General features: G+C 36.9%; 1 protein-coding gene across 1 annotated transcript in view; it reads right to left on the reverse strand.

Annotated features, from left to right (window-relative positions):
* Window positions 1-21,859, reverse strand: part of FAM135B (family with sequence similarity 135 member B) — a 120,180-nt gene that overhangs the window by 15,632 nt on the left and 82,689 nt on the right. The window contains exons 7-10 of the mRNA XM_042869670.1: window positions 8,895-9,048; window positions 5,870-5,919; window positions 2,996-3,151; window positions 906-979 (exon numbers count right to left, since the gene is read on the reverse strand). Coding sequence (XP_042725604.1) covers window positions 906-979; window positions 2,996-3,151; window positions 5,870-5,919; window positions 8,895-9,048 — 434 coding nt within the window. The remainder of the gene's footprint in view (window positions 1-905; window positions 980-2,995; window positions 3,152-5,869; window positions 5,920-8,894; window positions 9,049-21,859) is intronic.

Genomic DNA, 21,859 nt, shown 5'->3' on the forward strand with positions numbered 1-21,859 from the left:
TTGTTCATGTTTCATAGCATATTCTTGCAAATGCAGCCCAGTGCAATGTTTATTTTCCCAGATTGTTTTGCACAGTTGATTCTTGGTTGGACTAGATGAGGTTTTTTCCAACCTTAATCATTGTATGATTCTATGATTCTTAATCGATTAATTATCAACCCTGAGCTCACATCAATCTTTCACTTCCTCTAGCTGCTGTGGTGGTTGTCCTCATTTGGTGCTGGATCCAGTGAATGCATCTTTGCACTGGCCATATAATAAATCAAGATTCTACAGTTATAGATCTTCACTGCTATGGAAAGTAGGGATAGAAAAAGTATCTGAATAAATCCATGAATGCCTACACCCAAATATATTACAAGGAAGAGTAGAAAACAAACTCATAAATGTTATTTTCTTGTTATTTTCCAACAGTTACCTTCTATTAAGATTTCCATTATTAAATCTGGTAGAAGTTTATGAATTTAATTGAACAAAGACATAAAAGATGTTTTTGTCTGCCCCGATATTGGTGGTGGTGTTGTAGATAAGCTCTAAGATACATGCATCCAACTGGGAAATGACAAGGGAAAGAGGATCTCCTACATCCTATCAGTAGAATGCTCTTGCTGCAGTGTTTTAGTCATTCCCTGAATCTGAAAGTAATGTGAGAGGGGGAGTAAGAAAAAGAACTCTCTTATATGAATTATGAGAGTTTCAGAAATAGTCATCTCTGAAGCATCATCTTACTTTGGACATTGCTTTCAATGGGTTTACTATATGGAGCTAGAATAGACATGGTGACTTCTCTCAAAACAACCCCACCCATAAACAGCAGAAAAGCTCTCATTCTTTGTAGAAAAATATATTAAGCAACTATATTTTCAGCTATATCAGTGGCAGGAGAGATTCAATCAGTTACTCACAGGCCTTCCTGGAATGTCAGCACAGCAAGTTTATTGTGTTCAGTGTAGAAGAAGGCTTCTGAGAATCTCCTTACCTGGGGAAGAAACATGGAAGTTAAACCTAAGATCTGCTGAAAGGTGCCAGGTGCAATTAAGCTAAAAGCAGAGCAAAGACTGTCAGGACTAGATTCCTTAACATTTCATTTGCTTTGCACCACTCTGGTGTCAGAAAGAAAATAAAGAGCTCAACTCTGCTTTACTTTTCCATTCTAGTACAAAGCTGTTAGTGTTGTTGCATATTTTGCTGGAAGAGCTGTCCCTTGATAGTAAACTGAGATTTTCTTTTGTGTGTCTTCCCACTACTTTCCTTAAAGTGTCAAATTTAACATTTTTCTCTGTAACATTAAAATGAGAAAGACTTCTTCCTTTCCCACTGTACAGATCATAGCAGCAGTGGAGTGAGTTAATAAATTAGAACAAATCTTTTCTATGGGATCAGTCACAATTCCCAGGATATTAAAGGAAGTTTTACACATCAGCCCAGAAGAGAATAAGCCCTATCATGGCAGAAACATATCAGCCTGCATCACTATACATACAAATTGGAGCTCTTTAGATCTCCTCAAGGACAGTAGATTGGATAATCAATTAAAAAAGTAGTCACAGATTTGAAGATCTGGCAGAGGACGAGTGCAAAATAAGCTATAAAAAATTCAGTGTTGCTGTCTGATATGGAATAAGTGTTGAGTTTCAGTCAATCCATCATAATGTGCCATAGTAATGAACTGTTGAGCTGCAGCCTATACATTACTATGAAAATCTGTAAGAGCCATCTCTATTATGGTGTCAGAGAATGGCAGTGAAAACCACATGATAGGATCTCAGAACATCAATAAATCCCAGCCATATGTCAACAAATGGCTTTTCTAATAAAAGAAGGACTAACACCCTTTAAAATACTGCACTTTTTTATCTGGAGCTCTCAAACTGCTTTACATAACTGTGAAAGTACTATTGCACAGCTTACATGGAGAGAAACTGAAGTATGTGAGGATACATAATTTGCCACAGGTCATGCCAGCAGTAGGCACCCATTGATACTGAAATTCACCTTGCTGGAGCTGGGAGTCAAGTTATGTTCTTTGGCTGATGAAGCCATCCTGGACCTCTCAAAATGAAGGGAGACCGAGCCAAAATAATGAGGGGAATCTCAACGTTGTTCACATCTTCCTGAATTTTATGTCTACCTTTTGCAGGCATTCACATTCTCTCAACTCCATTGACCGGACCTCCAATGATAACTTTAACAACTACCGGAATGGAAGCTGGAATGCTAACACCTACACTCTAGACATCTAAAGCAAAGCAAGATGAATCCTATCATTTTCTGTATGCTCCTAATCTAATGATTAGATCAGCCCAGGAGCTCAGCTCAGCTGAAGTGATGTAAATGAAAAGTGATGAAAGTGATGTACATTCAATAACCAAAAAAGTCCTCATGGAAGGCACAGCACTTGCTCACTAATCAGATAGGCAGATCTGACAAAGTCAGTTCAAAAGGCAATCATTTTTGTGCCTTCTTTATTACCAAAAAAACCCAATTTCCACATGAAGAGTATTAATATTTCATGCTGTGAAACTCACTAGGAGAAAGGCAGTAACTAGTTGTCTATATGTGACTTAGTGAAGAGAGCGTTCCTTTGGTGTAATTCTGTGCTTTGAGAAAGAAGCTGAAAGAAACCCATCTTTTGGTTATTTGTCATTGTGGTGTTTGTGCCTTTTAAAACATGTTTATGATTGCTGCTTAAGTAACCAATATGGGGCATCTCTACCTCTCTTTCCACCCACCTCATGTTTCCTGCTGGATTCTGGTGTTCAGAGTACACTCATTTAGTACAACATTATGGGTACCATAATAGCAACATTTTTCCAATATTCCAAAAATTGAAATCTATATTTAAATCCTCTTTTCTTGTCTTTGTCTTACTCAATTCATCTCCCTTAAATATTCATAAAGGCATAAGAGTAAGAGAAATATCCATCCATATACACCATTAATATCATTCAGGAGGTTAACATTACAGAACTTGCTTTTAACTTCCTAACATTACCCTTAGCATATGATGTTCTTGAGTCAGATAAGCTGTGACTTCTGGATGAAGTGTTGCCACCTCCAGGAACTGGGTCCACAGGGCCAGAAGGTGGGAGCAAAGCCAGGAGAGGTCCTTGCTTATCTGTTCTGCTATCTTCTCTGGATTGCTCAACAGCTGCAGGGAAGAAAGGGCTTTTTGAGAACAAGACAGTGGCAGGATAGAAAATCAATTAGCATGTTAGATGATGTCCTTTTAGAAACAACAACAACGTTCTCCTGACTTAAAATTATTACTAAAGCACTATTTTACCCAAAATCCTGTAAGTGAAACTTTCGCTCTCTAAAAACAAACAAAAAAAACACACACCCTAGTTATACAACTGGAGAGAAAGAATATAAAGATAATCATGGGATTGGAGCATCTCTCCTTTGGGGAAGGGCTAAGAGAGATGCTACAGTTCAGCTTGCAGAAGAGGAGGCTCTCAGGACCTCATCAGTGTCCTTTAATATCTGAATGGAGAGTGCAGAAAGGACAGAGTGGTGCTTTTGTCAGTAGTGCCCAATACCAGAACAGGAGGTACTGGACACAAACTGGAACACAGGATGTTCCCTCTGACCATCAGGAAGCACTTCTGTACTGTGTGGGTGATGGAGCACTAGTACAAATTGTCCATAGAGCCTTCTCCTTGGAGAACTTCAAAAGATACCAGGACAAGGTCCTGGCCACCCTGCTCTGAGTGTCTGTGCATGAGCAGGAGTTGGATCAGATGGATCCAGAGAGACCTTCAAAACATATCCATTCCTTGATTATGTGAGGTGGGAATAGCCTCAATCTTTACAGAAACTTTACTGTAGATGTAGTAAAGAGGGAAAGAAAAAAAAAAAAAAAGCAGCAGATTCTAAACTAACCACCAGATGGTGCTGAAATAATAAATCAAAGACGGAGGAAGGAAGGAAGGAAGGAATGAAAGAAGGAAGGAAGGGAGGAAGGGAGGAAGGGAGGGAGGAAGGGAGGGAGGAAGGCACAATGTACTTTCATTCTGAGAGTTTAGCTGCCTAGCTGGGCTGTAGCCTAGCAATCCTAGCAATGCAGGTCAATTCTCAAGGACTTAATTCCTCATTGCCCATGGGTTAAAATGGTCAGTAAATACAACTCTGGCTATTCTGTTCATGTACTTTGTGGTGTGTAGTCTGGCTTTAACAATACTGTTAGTCAAAACAAATATAGAAAATATTTTGGATAAATTATTATGTTTGACTATTTAAAAATCATTTTCAAAATTAAAAAAAACATGAGCCTTCTATTTTTTCCTGTTTTGAATAGCTACCATGTCCTTGGATTAAATACAAAACAGGGCAAAATTCACCTTCTCCTCTTCTTTTGTTTTTATTTAATTTAAAAAATGGACCAGACCCTGGTAACACAGTGGTAATGGGAAACTAACCCCACGGGCTTCCTTCTTTATAGTTTTAATAGCATTTTCTTTCTTTATAAATGACTGTCCTTTGTACTTTCTGCTGAAGAGAAATGGTTTTAGTTCACATTTTCCTAAAGGCAAAATACTCAGAAAGCTTAGCCAATACTCTTCTGAAAACTGTACGGAGGTTCACATGACTTCTACACTTAATTGCAGAGATGGTCAGTGCTATTGTGTCCCAACAACATTGTACAATGCTTCATCATTTGTGTCTTATTCTCTTAAAATTCAGTCATTAATCATCAAAGGCTGTGATTTTGGGATGCTAATGCCAACATTTTTAACAGTATACATGAAAACCATAATGAAGTTCTTATATCACTCTAGATAAACAGCTGCTGTAGCTATTGTGTTCTCCTATCTGTTATTACTCTGTTCCCAGAAATTTCAAAAAAACCTGTCTGGCTTTATAAATATGGCCATGCAAAGCCAGTCAACACAAGAACAAGAATTGGACAGGAATTTGAAAATACAGAGAAATTAGACATGACATTTTCTGATATATGCCAAGTTAATATGAACTTTCTTGAACCTACTGGTCTCAAGGAGACTCTAGATTATGTTGTCTGACCTCCAATACCCTAAAGGCTTCTAAATTTCTGCAATCCAGTTGAGCAGAGACCCATAACTTACACTTCTCTAAATTTAGATGAAATCAAATTTATTTCTAATAATCCAATTTCTGATTTGAAATTAAGAAATTTGCTATTTCAGTACTTTTTTTTACATATGGCTAAAAAACATTGTCTCACTGCTTGTAACTGCAGTGTAAATACAAATGCAGTTTGATTTTGTTTCAGCTCCATTAATTGTTATTTTGTCGTTCTTTCCTATGCAGTCTTCCTGCTAATAAACTGAGCAAATCAAAAGTATTAAACCTCTGATTATAAAACATTGTCTCCAGTGATCAACTGATGTTTGCATTTCTTTCTGGCTCCCTTGATGACTGCATATGTCTCACTTGAAATCAAAACTGCAGAAGTTCAAGACAGTAATTCAGTTACTGCTGTGTCAAAATCACTTTTTTCTTCCCACAAGCTTCCTTAGACATTTAGGTGTTTTTATTTGAAAAAATGTGGCTGCACAATCTGCCAACGGGTATTCTCTCCTGTCAGCACAAAAGTTGTAATTGCAATCTACCCCAAATCAACTTTTGTGAATACTATTGACATTCTGCCTGAGCTCACTGAAGGATGCTGAAGCTTCCAGCTGGTGAATTGTTAAAAGTAACAGAAACATCATGTAAGTGAATAATCAAAATTATGTGAAATTATTGGTGGAAAAGAAACATCCAGCAACTTTCTTCTGGCACCAAATTACCTTTCTCCCTACTCTAATACATGATTGTGCTGTCTCACTGTACTTAAAAAACAGACTTGAAAAAAAGCACCGACTGATTCTGTTAAAGACAGTACCTGCAGCTCTGCACAGAACTGAGATAACGTATCTTCCACAGGTAGTTCCTCTAGAGAAAAAAAACAACAGCAACAACAAAAAACAGAGAAAGAAACAGGTCAGATTTAGAAATAGTGGATGAAACATTAATGCTGTACTTTTTGTTCATACAATAAATAAGACAATAAATAAGACATTCTTTGTCAGTGGACAAGTTTCAAGTTGGACAAGTTCATGCACAATACACCTTGTACTTGCAGGGGTTCAGGTACAAATTCTGCTTCTGAGACCTAGAAAACTAAGCCTGTATATATTTTGGAAGGTTGTTGCCAGGACACAGGATAGAATTTGGCTTATATTCTCTCTCTCTTAATAGAAATTTGCTTACTAGCTTTTGAAATTTGTCAGTATATCCAAACATCTGAAGGGAGACTGCAAAGAGCCAAAAACTTTTCAGTGATGCCCAGTGGCAGCAGGCACAAAACAGAATCCAGGATATTCCCCCAGTCACAAGGGAGAACTTCTGTACTGTGCACCTGCACAGCCCTGGCACAGGTTGCCCAGAGGCTGTGGAATCTCCTCCTTGGAGAATGTCAAAAGCCACCTGGACATGGTCCTGGGCACCCTGCTCTGAGTGTCCCTGCTTGAGCAGGGGTTGGACAGATGGACTCAGAGGTTACTTCCAACATAACCATTCAGTCATTCTGTGATTTATGGTCAACTGGTCAACTAAATGCAATTTAGTTGTTGTCTCACCACTGGACCATCTGATCAAATGATGTACAATAAATAGTTCTCCATATCATGTTACACAAGGCCATGTAACATAAGTCCTGCACATCTGAATGGTAATAGGTATCTCTGTATTGCCCTGTGCAGTGTGAATAACTTTGCCTAGCACATGCAGCATTGTTTTGATGTAGTCCTGAGAGAATCCAACATAGGGATACTCCACATTAAATGCATAACAAACTATGAAGAAGGGGAGGATTTATATCAACTCTCCAACTCTTGCAGCTAGATTTTGTGACATTGAACTTTCTAATAGCATACATTAAAAAATAAAAAAATAAAAAAAATAGATTAAAACTAATTCCCTTCCCAATCCCAAGTGATTTTTCTCAAATAGTACTACAGACTGAGATCTTTCTTTAGCTGGCAAAATGTGAGAAACAATAATTTCCACTTTTAATGTCTTAACTAGACTATTAAATTTTAATATTCTATTGAGAGGGATAGGAAAAAGGAAAAAAAGAATTAAGAAAGTCCACAGAGCAGATTTATAGTCTTGTATTTATCTTAACTATCTTTAGAAACCTATGATGAGATTAATCTCACCAAATATAGATGTCTAAAACTGAATGAGTCATTTACATTCTAGTGGTCAGTGGAGAAAAATGAGCAAGTAGAAGGTGCAGTTCATGTCATCCTAAGGTAGAAAGCACTATTTGTCTATAATATATTTTATAGTCTTAAATGAGTCTGTTTCTCCCTAGTGACTGTAAGAACAGTCTGGGCAACTGTCTCACACAAAAACAAGCTTGACATTCATCATACTTGGTAAATCTTATACTCCATGATTTTTCTAGGCTTTGCTACTGGCCTCAGAAGTCTGTCTTTAAAATCAAATCTTCAGTAGATGTTCAGGTTGTGAATAAAATGATGCAAATAAGTGCTCTGCTCAAGCAGCTAGAAAGGGTATTTGCATTTAGCAAATCTGCATGCATTACAACAAGTACACTTGCAAATTAAGTGCTTGCTTCAGCACCAGAAGTCATTTGAAAACCAAGTCAGTTGTATTCAAAAAGCCAATATGTGCATATCTGCATATCTGTCTGTTCTTCAGTTGTGGTCAACAAAACATAACTCTGCCAGTTCCTCTTTTTTTCAGGTAAAACATAAATCATCTAAAAATGTGCCTGATAACCAAGATGCCTGAAGTACAGGTTTTGCTGCATCTTGGATTTTTTTTGTTTGACAGCTCGTAAGTTGCAAGTAAAAATGCTGTAACTTTATTTTTTTCCTATAGCTGAATGGAATAACACAGTATGTGTTCTCCCCACTCCACGAGTTGCAGGCAAGCTATTTTGAATTGAAATATATATCAGGAAATAAGACACGAAGTGGAAAATAGAAGCTATCAAGCCCGTAAGTCTGTACAGCATAATGTGTTATATTTGAAAGTGCTTGTAGTATCTACACAGTGAAAAAAAAAATTTCCTTTCCTTTTAAAATCTGTTAACTAATGCATTCAATGCTCTTAATATAATAAACCCTGCAATATAGCAATCTGACAGCTGTGTATACAGACATACAAAGTCACAAAAACAGATGAGACATATTCCTTGAATTCAAAGAAACAGTAGGGATAGCAGGAATTAGTCAGAGATGCTCCCTATTTTCATAGGAGCTCACACTATCATTACAGACATGACAAAATGCAAATTACAGAACTCTATCCCACCAATCCAACCAGTGCTTCCACGTTGGACCCAAACAGCCTGATCAGCCAAAAATGGTTTTGCCTATAATCTAGAAAATCTATTAAATGAATTAGAAAGAAGAGCAGGATCATTTTAAAGAGCAAGACGTAATTATGCTATTGGCAGAAAATCAATGTATTGCAAAGTATGAGAGAGGGGATGTGTTTCAAAACGTTCATATCAACTATTCCCAATTTGTGTTTTCAGTTTAAAATATGCTTGAGCAAAATTTCTAGTCTTCCCCAGGCCACATGATGATTCAGAACTGGAAGTTAGAGCAAGTGAGTCAAAATATCATTCAGAAGCATGTATTTTGAGAAAAATATCAGAAAATTTTTATCTCTCTACTCATCAGGCCACCCCCATTCAGATGGGGTGAAAGGATATTCACATACAGACAAAGTGGTAGTCTGGAGTACTGTGCCAAAATAAACACTAATCAGAAAATAGATGGGAAAATTCTCTAAAATCTACAAACGTATCGAGAATTTTTCTACTGAAACTTGTATTGAAAACACAGCAGTGGATTATGTTCAGTGATCTGAAATATCTGTTCTCTTACCCAACTTCAGCTGTGGTAAATCAGGAACCTCCTTCATTATGAGGGTGTAGTATACGTGAAGTCCTCTTTGAGCATTCAAGAGCAGAAGACAGAGGTCCTTATGCCATTTATATGCATGTTGCATGCAATTTCCAGATGGGACATAAAAACTTCCCTGTATAACAGAAGTACCAGAAAAATACCGAGATTAAAATTCTTGCTCTACATTTGTCCTAAAGGTTTCCATAAAAATCTTTTTTTCAACAGCTTTTCACTTCTAATTAAGCATTTGGACTCAGACCTACCTCCTAATCAGCTAACTATCTAGGCATGTGTTTACAATAGTATCTCATTTTTTTGTGCATGCTCTTCCGAAACCATATGAAAATGAGTAGTTCCCAGAAATGTACTAAAAGAACATGGTCCCATGTACTAAAATGTTCAATCCAAATGCGCCAACGTATCAGTCTGGCTTTGCTTTTCACCCACATCCCATTGTGGAACAAAAATTCCTACGGAGCAGATAGTGTAAGCAATGGCACATCCTTTGCTACAGGATAATTATAGAATGCCCTGGGTTGAAAAGGATCTCAAAGATCATCTAGTTTCAACTTCCCACTACATGCAGGGTTGCTAACCACCAGACAGGTTGTCCAGAGCTACATCCAGCCTGGCCTTGAATGCCTCCAGGGATGGGGCATCCACAAATTCTCTGGGCAACCTGTTCCAATGTGTCACCACCTTCTGAGTGATAATGGATAAGAAGGACTAAAAGGAAGACTACATTTAAATTTCTTTTTCCTTATATTGTCTTAAGCCCTTCTGTGAAGTTTGGAGCTTGATGCCATTGTGGCATAGAATCATAGAATCATAGAATTGTTTGAGTTGGAAGCAATATTAAATGTTATCCATGTAGTCCAACAACCATGCTTTGTTATGAATATTAGTAAAAAAAATGCTGATGGTAAAACTATTCAGTCTACTAATGAGAGTCATTCTGTCCTCCAGGATAAACACCAGGATTATGATCTCTCTTGTGGGAAGAGATGTCAATGTATAGACTGCAGTACAGTTATAAAAAATTTTTCCCAAAAACTTCTTTACTCTTTGAACATAAGCTGAGTTGGCATAAAGTCACTATATATCAAAGTTTTCAGTTCTGTCAAAAACACTTGGAGAAATAATGTAAATTTGAAATTTGCAAGGCTCAGATGTAAGCTAAAACTGGTTCTTAAACTGTGCTTTTGTGAGCAGGATTTCATTGAGAGTTGTAAGAAATATTACGACAATTGTCAGTAACAGCTCATATTTCTTAGGTCTCTGTAAGCGATGCATTTTACAGCTTCTAGCCAGATCATGGACCTGTCATCCTCTTTCAATTGCTTCTAATAGTGTAGCAGAAAGATCTGCTGCAGCTTGCTATCAGTGATAATAGCTGGTTCTTGTTCCATCACAAGGGAGTAATTTATATGCTTTGCACAAGAAGCAAGGATTATGAAGACAAAGAAAGAAAGCCATCAAGGTACTCTGTCCTTGAACTTTATGAAACGTTAGGTAAATTGAGTATATATCTTGATCTGCAGCAGATGAGTTGCACAAAGGCATAAGTCAGGATGCTCTCACTAATGTATGGCTATGGAGAAGCAAGAACAATTTGCAACTTACTCCACAGCTGATCTCTAATGGAGTAGGAATATAGGAATATAATTCCTAGCCCTGGTTAGGTACTGTCTGCCTTTTTGGACATCGAGTAGTTACTAAGCCAATGGCCTCAACAGCCATTTCCCAGAAGAACAGTGAAGATTCACCAACCACTGTACCTCCCACACTGTTCTATCTGTAAGTCCCAAGGTAAACTTGCATTTCCTGGATCTTAACTTGAGCTGGGATGCATTTCTCAACTTTCTTGTGCAAATCATCAAGATATTAAATAGCATTCATCAAGATATTAAATAGCATTCTGTGGTAGACACAATGGGGACTTCTCAGCTTGACCCACAAAGAGCTGGTGATGACTATCTGTACTGGTTGTTCCTGGAAGGTATCAAAACACTCAACCTAATTATGTATCTAAATTTTATTCTTGCAATGGAAAATACAAAAAAAAAAAAAGAGCATAATCAAATGCTGCTGGGAATAACAGAAAATCTGATGTGGATTGATACACAGTGTCACAAAAATGTCCTGCTCCATAACCTATTGCTGATTTTTTAAGCAAAAATTGCTCTGGCATTTAAGTGCTGTACTGACGAGCAGAATGAAAGATGTCAGGTATTTTCATAGTTCGTATCAGTGCTGTAACACAGCATTGTTGAACTAGTCTAAATTTGAATAGGTCTATTTGGAACCTTTCTTGGAATAATTGTTGCTTAAAACTAAAAGTAAAAAATAATAGGAAAATGCAACTCCATGTGAGCTCCAAAATGTGTGATTTAAAGATGTTGAAAATCCTCATCAGTTTAATCTTCCTTAAATGCATTAGTGTTTGTCTAATATTCATATAGTGCTGAATAAAGAAAATTTCTTAGAAACTCAATAGTTAAGGTTGTAGAGCGCAGGAGTTCAAAAGAATATATTTTGCAAAGAGTTACATAGTGCTAAAACACAAAATGGGAAATAATTTTTATTCAAAATAGTTTACATTATGTGTTACCTGCTTAACTTGGTTATTATGGTAGAAATAGAAGGAAGGGATGCCGTCCAAACGGACTTGGACAAGCTTGAAATGTGGGCCCACAAGAACCTAATCATATTCAACAAGGTCAAGTGCAAAGTGTAGGACTTGGGTTGGAACAATTCCAGGTATGTATGCAGTCTGGGAGAGGAATTCCTTGAGAGCAGCTCTGGAGAGAAGGACTTGGGGGTTCTGATGGACGAAAAGCTGGACATGAGCCAGCAGTGTGTGCTTGCAGCCCAGAAGACCAACAGTATCCTGGGTGCATCAACAGGGGGGTGGCAGCAAGGAAGAGGTTCTTCCCCTCTACTCTGTCCTTGTGAAGCCTCATCTGGAGTGTTGTGCCCAGGCTTGGGCCCCCAGCAAAAAAAGGAAATGGAGTTGTTGGAGTGGGTTCAGAGGAGTGTCACAAAGATGCTCAGAGTGCTAAAGCCCTTCTCCTCTGAAGAAAGGCTGAGGGATTTAGGCTTGTTCATCCTCAATAAGAGAAGGCTGTGGGAAAGACTTACTGCAGCCTTCCAGTAGTTAAAGGGAGGTTATAAACAGGAGGGAGACCAACTTTACATGGACAGTTAGTGATGGGACAAGGAAGGATGGTTTTAAGTACAAGAAGGGAGATTTAGATTAGATTTAAGGAAGAAATGTTTTACTCTGAGTGGTGAGACACTGGCACAGGTTGCCCAGAGTAGCTGTGGATGCCCCATGCCTGGAGGTGTTCAAGGCCAGGTTGGATGGGGCCCTGAGCAGCCTGATCTGATGGATGGCAATCCTGTCCATGGCAGGGGTGAGGAACTAGATCATCTTTAAGGACCCTTCCAACCTAAGCCGTTCTATGATTCTATTACCCTAATTTGAAATATTTGTCAAGGCAGGAAGTGAGAGTGATGGAAAAAAAGACATCAAGTTCCAAATCCCTGGTCCTTCAGTGACAGTAAGGAATTACTGCTTTCAGAAGTCTGCTTCTTTGGAAAGTGGTTGCACACACGGAGGCAAAGCAGGACATAAGAGAGATTATTAAATCCACCTCAGGGACAGTTTAGGTAATGTGAGCTAAGGTCTGTGCATCCTTGTCTACTGGGGATCCAAGCACAGTAGGCATCTGTCAGACAAGACCATTATAAACTACTGTAGCTTAATCAATCTATCCGTCACTGTTCACTAATCTGAGAAATGTCAAGAAATGCCCTCCTTCGGGATGGTCTGAAGACTGCATACCTTCCACATTCTTACTTTTAATTGCTTTTTCTACTACACTGTATAAGTGGTTGCTGTTTGCTAGGTTATCGCCTAGCTTCACAATACAATACTGAAAAGTCAAGCTTAGTAGCAATCATGGGACACAGTATTCTAATGAAAAAGAGTACTGAAAAGCTAGAATCCAGGAAAAACACTGTCCATGACCCATTAAACAACTACCAAGTGCTCAGAAATCTGTGCTCCTTGAATCAGGACAGTTACCTTTTATTCCAAAGGATTTACTTCTGGTTAAGACACAATCCATGTTAAAACAAGTTCCAATAGTGAAGCTGACAGTCCAAGCTTGCCCAAAGTATACTGACTGTCTGGGCTTGTAAAATCCACTGTGAAATTATGTTAGCTTCCTAGAACATTTTGAGTTAATTCCTTTGGTCTACATTAATTTAATCTCATTGGTTTGTAAGTAAGAACAGAATTTTCTGTTAGTTCAAAATGTATCTGTACTGCTTTCCTTTTCCACGAACCTCTCTGCAATAGCAGAATATTTCTGTCTTCTGTTCTTATCTACTTCTGAAAAGCTTGAATGTCTTCTGAAAATGAATGTCTTAGAAATCTTCACTTCAAGACTTACCACCTAAATGTACTCCAATAGCAGTGATGGAGGATGATACAGAAGCTACTAGTATTGACACCAGAGAAAAGTATAACCTTCTATTGTGCCAATAGCATCAGAGACAAAATATACCATGAAAGCCATAAGATGATAGAAAAACAGACAGAAAAGAGCAGTCATGAAAACAATGCAAAGAACTGCAAATAATGCCAATAATTTCAGAATGCAATGATTGCTTTTACAGTTAGTTTTTCTATGGCGTTTGAAAAATATCAGTGGTATTGATCCCAAATGAAAGTAAGAATAAAGTTATCCCATTAGCTGCCAACATGTATCTGACAAAACCTCACTTGAGAACTGTGTGCAGTTTTGGGTGCCATGATGTAAGAAGGACATAAAACTAAGAGAGAGTCAGTCAAAGGGAGAACTTGAAGAAGCTATGGAGAAGAGTCTAGAGGGCAAAGTGTGTGATGAGCAGCTGAGATCACTTGGTTTGTTCAGCCTTCAGTTGAATTTGGCCATGCTCTGGAAAACCAGATCCTGACATTATTTTGTTCACCTGTCCTCTAAAATTTCTTCTAGTGTTTACTCAGCCAAAGAAAATAGCCTAAAAATTCAACAACTTCAATATAAACAAAACATTCCTGACAATATCCCTGCTAAATAGACTTAAATAAATCCTTTAAAATGAATGTGTCCTGTGTAATGTTCTTTTTAGTGAATAGATTTCTCCTATAATTACAGTGTATTACTTTACAAATGTACTTTACAACAAGAGAAAGGAAAATTACTTGAGAAAAACAAACACAATTTAAATAAGGTTCAAGCCAATTCATTATTCTAATGCAAAGAACAATTTGTGAGTAACCACTTGCAGTGTACCAAATCCATCTAATATCAAAAGGCACCAATTGGATTTTATGCTCTGTTATACACAGTTATTGATATTTGTTTTGTATTAAAGTAATTTCACAAGCTATGTAAACTGTGCAAAACATTCAACAATAGCACTAACAATTGGTAAATTAGACTCTTTACATTTAATCTAATTCAAAACAGCATTTCGTAATTCAGATTCAAATTCAAATGAATTTGTTAAGAATTCAAAGATACTAAGAAACTACTGCAGACTAAATAGATGAGTTTGGCATTTCCAGTAGTTTTTCATTAGCAGACAGTACCATCTTCTAGTGAAGATCTAGATATCTGCTTGGAACAGAGTAACAAAGGTCAGCATCTCAAGATGAATGCAGTCTCTGAGAGCATGATGTCTGCCCATTCATCTGGATGCCTGAATTTGTCACCTAGCACATTAATTTTGATATAGCTTCAAAACCAGTGAGCATGGAGATTTTGCATATTTACCACAGAGAATGCTTTTCATGGTAGGAGCTCTTCTGTGAGCTGGTCAGAGGAAACTGAGTTTTAATCCTTGAGAAAGGATTAAAAAATTATTTCTGGTCCTAAGAGATATGACTGAAGCACAGGGGCAGAAGCACACTCTTTCACATGTACAGGAAAACACATGACAAAGAGAGATACTGATACTTTATAATAAATTTTAAAAAATTAAACAAAACAAAAAAAAAAATTCATTCTGACCTTTCCTCCTCTCTCTCTCTCCCATCAATGAATTCTTGCTGGAAAACCAACAAGTCAGATGGGACCTTTGGTATCCTGATGTTGTTGGTGGCTACTCTCCCCACAGCAGACAATGTGGGGATAATCTTTATAATCTTTGATGTCACTTCCAAACCAAGCTATTCTATGATTCTATGATGTTTCATTACTCAAAACTCCTAAAATAAAAGTAAAATCACTGTACTGTATTTACTTTTGACTTACATGACACTAGCAACAATAATCCAAAAGTGTCAATAATGGGAAATAGCTGACAATACATTATTAACAATATAGGAAAGCAGTAATGCTTTGCCTCTCATTAAATCTTTTATGAAAGAAAATGCTAGTTGATATTTATAGAAGACACAATTTGGCATTTATTTTAATAATTAATAGTTAGGGTTATTTTGCCAAAACAATTGGGATGACAGTACAGTGGAAAAATTGTTCAAGACCAAAGTCAAATTTAATGATAATTAACACTTTGTACAGAAATTAGCATTAAGATAATATTTTACTTCAAACCCTTGAAAAATAAAAAACATCAGTCTTGAAAATGAAGCATTATCTGAACAGGCAGAAGAGAATTATCCTGGTAGGTTCTAATTGTTTTGTCTCAGATAAAAGATACTGTTAAAAAACACAAGTTGTATTTTCTACATTAAGAATGGCTGAAATGGCTGAAAAAATAAATGGCTGAGAAAGACAAATTGGCCAATAAAGTGTTTGATGATAGGATAATTTCCATCTAAAAATATCAGTCTAGAAAATGTGTCAAAGGCCTCATGGATTCCCATTAAAGCTTTTTCTAAGAGAAAATTTGGTAAAACCTTGACAGGATTTCACATCTCATTTGGACACCCTCACAACAAAACATTTTGATTTTTTCAATTCAAATAAAGTCTCAGATTATTTTTTTTCTTTTGTCAGGGTTCATACTCAAACAGCATAATATTATACATTTAAAAAGTCCAAAGCAAAATAAAATTTTCTTCCATTTTCAGGTATCTTGATTTGGTTTGGGTTGTGTTTTTCTGTGGTTTTTTTTTTTTTTTTTTTCAAATTTTACTTTTAGAGGACATTTCACAGTTTTTTGAATTGTGTTTCAATAGAAACTAAGCAAAAATCTGAAGTCTCCTCAGCCTGTCTCCAATTTATTTCACATATCACCTTGAAAAGTGAACCTCTCCAAGACCTCAAAGGTCAAGTTACATCTTAACATATCAGTAGCAGTGTCTACTACCACAGTGGCTCTTCATGGGAAAGCAAACTAAAAAGGCTTAGAAGTCTTAACAAAATTCTGCTGATGATGGATAAGGAAGAAAATCATTTCCTTCTCCTGAGCTCTAAGGTTATACATCACTATAGGGAAAATTAAAGTCATAAAAATATTTCTTCAGCAGTAAATTAAACACTGGAGAAGATGTCTCACGAAAGCTAGAGCAGGTGTCTGACAGGAGGCATACTTCTTCCAAGATGAGCATTGAATCATCTGGGAGAAAAAAAGTCGTGCTTTCCTTTCCCTCTATTTGATGTGTGTATGAAAATGACACATATCAATCCATATCTTTATCTTGTAGTTAATAGTCTTGTTTAGAGGATAGTCACAAAGTACTGTGAGGTGTCTGTTGGCCAAGAGGTGCAGCAATACTGACAAATTATTTTATGGGAAAAAAAAAAAAAAAAAAAAGCAGTGGTTGATTTTTCAAACTCTCTGAACATAAGAGATTATCCAGAAAAAATAAAATAAAAAAAATCTCAGATAGACAGACATCTATGTGAATATATAAAAAGCTGACTTTCACATGTAATTACAAAATATATATTTTTAAATTTACACAAACACACAACACATTATGTAAATTCAGATCTCCTAAACAAAATAACGCAGTGGAGACATCAAAAAAAAGACTTCAGTGCAGTGGCCTTTCTGATTAAATAGAACCCATGCTGCTTATCTGCAGATAAGGAAAGAAATCCACTCTTGTTGCTGTGATCAAACAAGGACCCCTGAGCTGTAGAACTGCCTTGTTATAACATGTCACTGCAGGTAGCAGGCATAAAACCAGTCAGGTTCCAAAATGAAACTTGTTAGTAATTTTTTTTTGTCTCTCCCACACATTATGTACAAACTCACACATACAAGGGGTACTGTTCAGTAGTGTAATAAGACTGCACAACTAGAAATTGCATTAAAGACAACAGAAAGTACAAAAAATGTTTTGATTCAACTTTGACAAATAGCAAGGAGTACAAATGGTTCAGACATCATGAGTTGCATTCTTCACCTAGATATAACTGTTGGCTCCAAGGAGGGTGTATTTGTCTGGGCCTACTGTGTCCCTGGGAATCCTTGTAGAGAAAAAACTGCAACTGAAGGGAAGTGAAGATATGTGTATGGAAATGGATGTCCCATCTTGTGTCACCCTCCCAGTCCCCCCTGCAGGAAGGTATGGCAATTCTGTATGACAGTCAACTGACAACACTTTCTCAGAACATCTCTCTGCTGGGGACATATAGCTCAGCTCTGCAGAGGTTCATAGGAACCAGACTGACTAAGTGAATCTCACTGCAGCTGTTACACAGAGAAAAAGAAAAGAAGGAGAGAAGACAGAGAAGGTAAAGGAAGGAATGTAAAGGGAAGGGAATTGTGTCTAAAGAGTAAAATCTTATCAAAAGAAATCTGCTACAAGAAAAATACCTCCTGGGCAAATCCTAAAGGATTTGAGCTGGCATCATTCTGCTTTAGCTTGGTGCCATTTCCTCAAATTTTGCTTGAACACAGGGTTGAATGAGCCTTGATGCCTGAGAAGGACATGGGTAGAAGTGGACTGATTTCTTGGCCTTCTATCCATACCTACATGATCTTCTCTTGTGACTTTCCCCTAAAAATTAGTTAAAAGCAGTTCCCTTGCACATGACATTTCTCTCATAGTGTTTGGCACTGTATGCTATTAAACTTATAGAACTTGTATCATGCTTCATGTGTCACAGAAATAGTTTCAGTGTTGCTTTTTGATGCACAAAGTTAGAGCAAACATTCACTCTGAAATGCTCTTTATGTAATAAAAGCAATAGTGAGGACCACAGATTCCTATTTAAAAATGCCAGGCTGTATTAAATATTGCCAGTCACTGATAAAGAGAGTTACTTCAGGCCTGAATCTCTGTTCATGAGATTTGTGGGAATAATTGATTTTTCAGTTTGAGGCTTAATCTGGGAAAAAATAACATGTTAAATCAACTCAGAAAGAAATCATTTCTTTGTTCATAGGGAAATGAAATGAACTTTTCTTTCTTTCCAGTGGCACTTTTAATAATGATTTATCACATTATTGTGACATAACAAATCAAGACTTGTCAGCTAAGTACCATAATCCACCTCATACACCCTCTTAACAAACTAAAGATATTAATTAAAACATACCTTAAATTGAGTGTCATGCTGTTAAAGCATTTTATGATTTCTACCTTTAAGGTTCTGTATCATCCTTAACATCATTAACCCACCGTTAAGCATAAGATCAACTCATTGGTCTCATTAAAGAAGTCCACCTGTGGCAATCAATTTGATTTTTTCCCCCTACTCCCACCTACTTGGCCTGTGAAATAATTTTACAATGGCTATTACTTGAAAATTGCTTCTCACTGGCTCCTTTTTGTGTCCAATCCCAAATCAAACTCAGTCTCAAAGGAGAGAAGGCAGATGGAGCCACCCGCACCCATGCAGATCTATTTACTTGACAGCCTTGTCCAGAATTCAATGTGGAGATCTCCATAATCAAAGAAGTTTCTGAATGCAAGCTAATTAGCTTCTTTACAAATTGAGACAAAAATGGGAGCAATCATAGCACTAACAACCTCTTCTTAAATTTGGAAACTCTTAACACTGAAAGTGATGTCAAAACATGGCTAAGGAGGAAATACCTACTTGTCATTTTTCAGTGACGAATTACTTCAACTTTTATGGGTTCATTTTTTTTAAGCATTGTAACATTTTGTGACTAAGGCCAACTTTTTGTTTTATTGTTTCTTTCAAGTCTGCTATACAATCACAGTTACCAAATAAGTTCCTGTGAGTCATAAGCAGGTGGGAAGCAGTCAAGACTCTATTGATAGCATTATTATTTTTTATTATTATTTGCAAATGGTCTTGCATACCCACTTTTATCTGTTTGCTTCACAATCAGCTTCCCTCAAAGATGCATGGAAAATCTACTGTTCTGCATATGCTTTGTCAAGCTGGAACAGAACTGAAGTTCAGCAAGTCTATGTGTTGGAAGCAATAGTCAAGTATTAAATAAAGACAAAGTTGTAAGCTAAGGAAAAAAAACCCACACATCTAAGCCTGATAGTTTCTGAAATTGCATGCCTTTGGGCAATGTCTCAAAATGCCCAAATACTGGTTCATGCAGCACCCTTCACATGCCTATGCTTTCCAAAGAATGCCTGTAGGAACTGACAGCACTGTCATTTCTCTCAATAGTAGAAAATTCTAAGCTCTCATAAGCACCTTTCAGCAATATGTTATCCTGAATTTCTTAAGGTCTATAAAATTGGAGGAAAAAAAGAATCCTTTTATTAGTTATTTTTTCAGCTTAAATGAATTTTGTCCATCCTTATATAGTGAAAACAATGAACAGAAGCTCTTTTACAAAATACTACTCCAAAGTTTGCTGTAAATCAGTTTCCATTTCTTTCTCAGCTATATTGCTGAAGATAATTATGTGGCTCAGAGAGTTCCATCACTCACATAATTCAAGTTTTCTAAGCGACCAAATGAGATCTATTGGATTTTTCTCACAGCAATGTTTCAGAACCTGCTCTTTCTGGAGTAACACTTTATTTCAACCAATCACACAACGAAAGAATCAGTAGCGGCCCTGGTTACTAACCCTTTCTTTCTTGCAGTCTACTCAAGAAATGCTTTACTCTAGCCTGTGTGCTGTATGGCTATGTTTTCTTTGACTCTTGAGGGATGTGGTTTCTAAGGGAAGAAACAACTCAATGCTTAATGCTGTCATTATGCTGCATTCTTGAAGTCTTCACTTCTGACATATTCAGGCAATGAATCATTTATATCTCTTTTGCATGCATATACACATACATCAAATTGCAAATACAATTATAAAACAATATACAGCCCTTTACATAACTTCAGAAATCCACAATTTCTATGTTATCACTGAAACAGAAGTAATGGCTAATCAGAAACCTTCCTGGGTATGTTACTTGCAGACAATTACATCAATTTGCTATAATTTACTGTGACAAAACAGGGAATTTTTGAATAACTGGAGCTGTATAAATTTGCATAAGTATTGTATTTTCACAGGTTTATTTTCCTAGGCCAGTAGATACCTCCTATATTATGCATAGTACATATTCCAGCCCTGAAGTCATCTGCCCTCAAAGGCAATCAAATTTCATGAGCCACGAGTCGCTTACTGCTTATTCTGTAGGCCATCATTTTATGTTTTAAATGAAATATTTCCAGTCAGTTTAGTAGAAGAGAAATTGGGAGCTGGCTGACAGATCTAGAGAGTCAAACCATATTTGTTTACAAGAAAGGCACAATATGTAGAGCAGGAACAATACTCAACACTGCTTTGAAGGAACCCTGTGTCCCATTTAGGCCTTCACTCTTGCCTCAGGCGACTGTCTGGCAATGTCAAGTAGATCTTACTCCAATGGGATGCATAGATTGCTCCAAAACGTAACACAGTCTGTGAGATGGTCCTGATTTTTCATTCGGGACACCAGAGAACAGACCCATTATATCTCCACTTAACCTATGGCATTCTATTTCTCACTGAAAGAGTCTGGAAAGAGGTAATGGAAGTAGTGTAAGCTTATATGCATAGTAAACACATTGAGCTTACCCTAGCATGGATTTGTTATTCTTTTTTTTTTCTTTTTCTTTTTTTTTTTTTTTTTTTTTTACGTGTATCCTGTAATGATATATTGTGCTTTTACACCTTTCACATTCCCCTGTTGTCTGCATCCTGCTTATCCCACTTCACCCCAGTGTCCCAGATTCACCAAGTCCAAGTGACAAAACAACTTTTATTTTCAGCTCGTTTCAGGCCAATTCTTAGTCAGAAGTTGAAAAGTTTTTTGTTGCAAGTCTACTACAGGAAGTTAAGCATTCTTTGATTCTTTGCTTGATGCTAGTTCTGTTGCCTCTTGAAAACTCTCCTGCTGAATTACAGAATTAGCATTTACAAAATAGGTAAGTGGTATTGAGCCTGGCATACCCAGGTGTCATCATGGAGATCAGACACCTAAAATGCAATCATTGCAGTCACAGTGGTAATTATAACTAAGGTAGTAACAGATTTACTGGCTGAAGAATTTCCTTCAAGTTATCAAGAACATTAAGTAGGAAGAACATAAATGTCACACATTTCCAAATGTACCTACCAGCTGTATTCAACTCAACTAGCTTTTATCATCAGATCATTTAGTGTAAATAAGTGATAAAGGCTTTCTCTAAGGCTACTTTGATTCAGATAGGCTTGGAAAAAGAAATTGAAGTCAACACTAAGCTAAGTGGGATGGGTTGTAAATAGAGCAGTTCTGATTTCAGGTCTTTTTCTCCAACATTTTTGCCCTTCTTTCCTTCAAGCATTACCTAATTCTACCCAGCAACTGTTTATTTTTTTTTTGCTATCTTAAAAAAAACTCCAGTACGCTCAGTAAACATAGGGTTAAGTACAGCCAACTTCGAGGGATTTCATTCTTTCATTAAAGCACTTGTAGAATTTTTCTTGCTTTGTCCATGAAGTTCTAAAGATGCTATTTGTATACTGACTATATGACTATATGACTAAATGACTAAATCTTTGTCAACTGCTATTACTGGAAAGACTTTTGAGAA

This window comes from Lagopus leucura, unplaced genomic scaffold (assembly GCF_019238085.1).
Source record: "Lagopus leucura isolate 7727_CA_CO unplaced genomic scaffold, USGS_WTPT01 Super-Scaffold_100002, whole genome shotgun sequence".
NCBI lineage: Eukaryota > Metazoa > Chordata > Aves > Galliformes > Phasianidae > Lagopus > Lagopus leucura.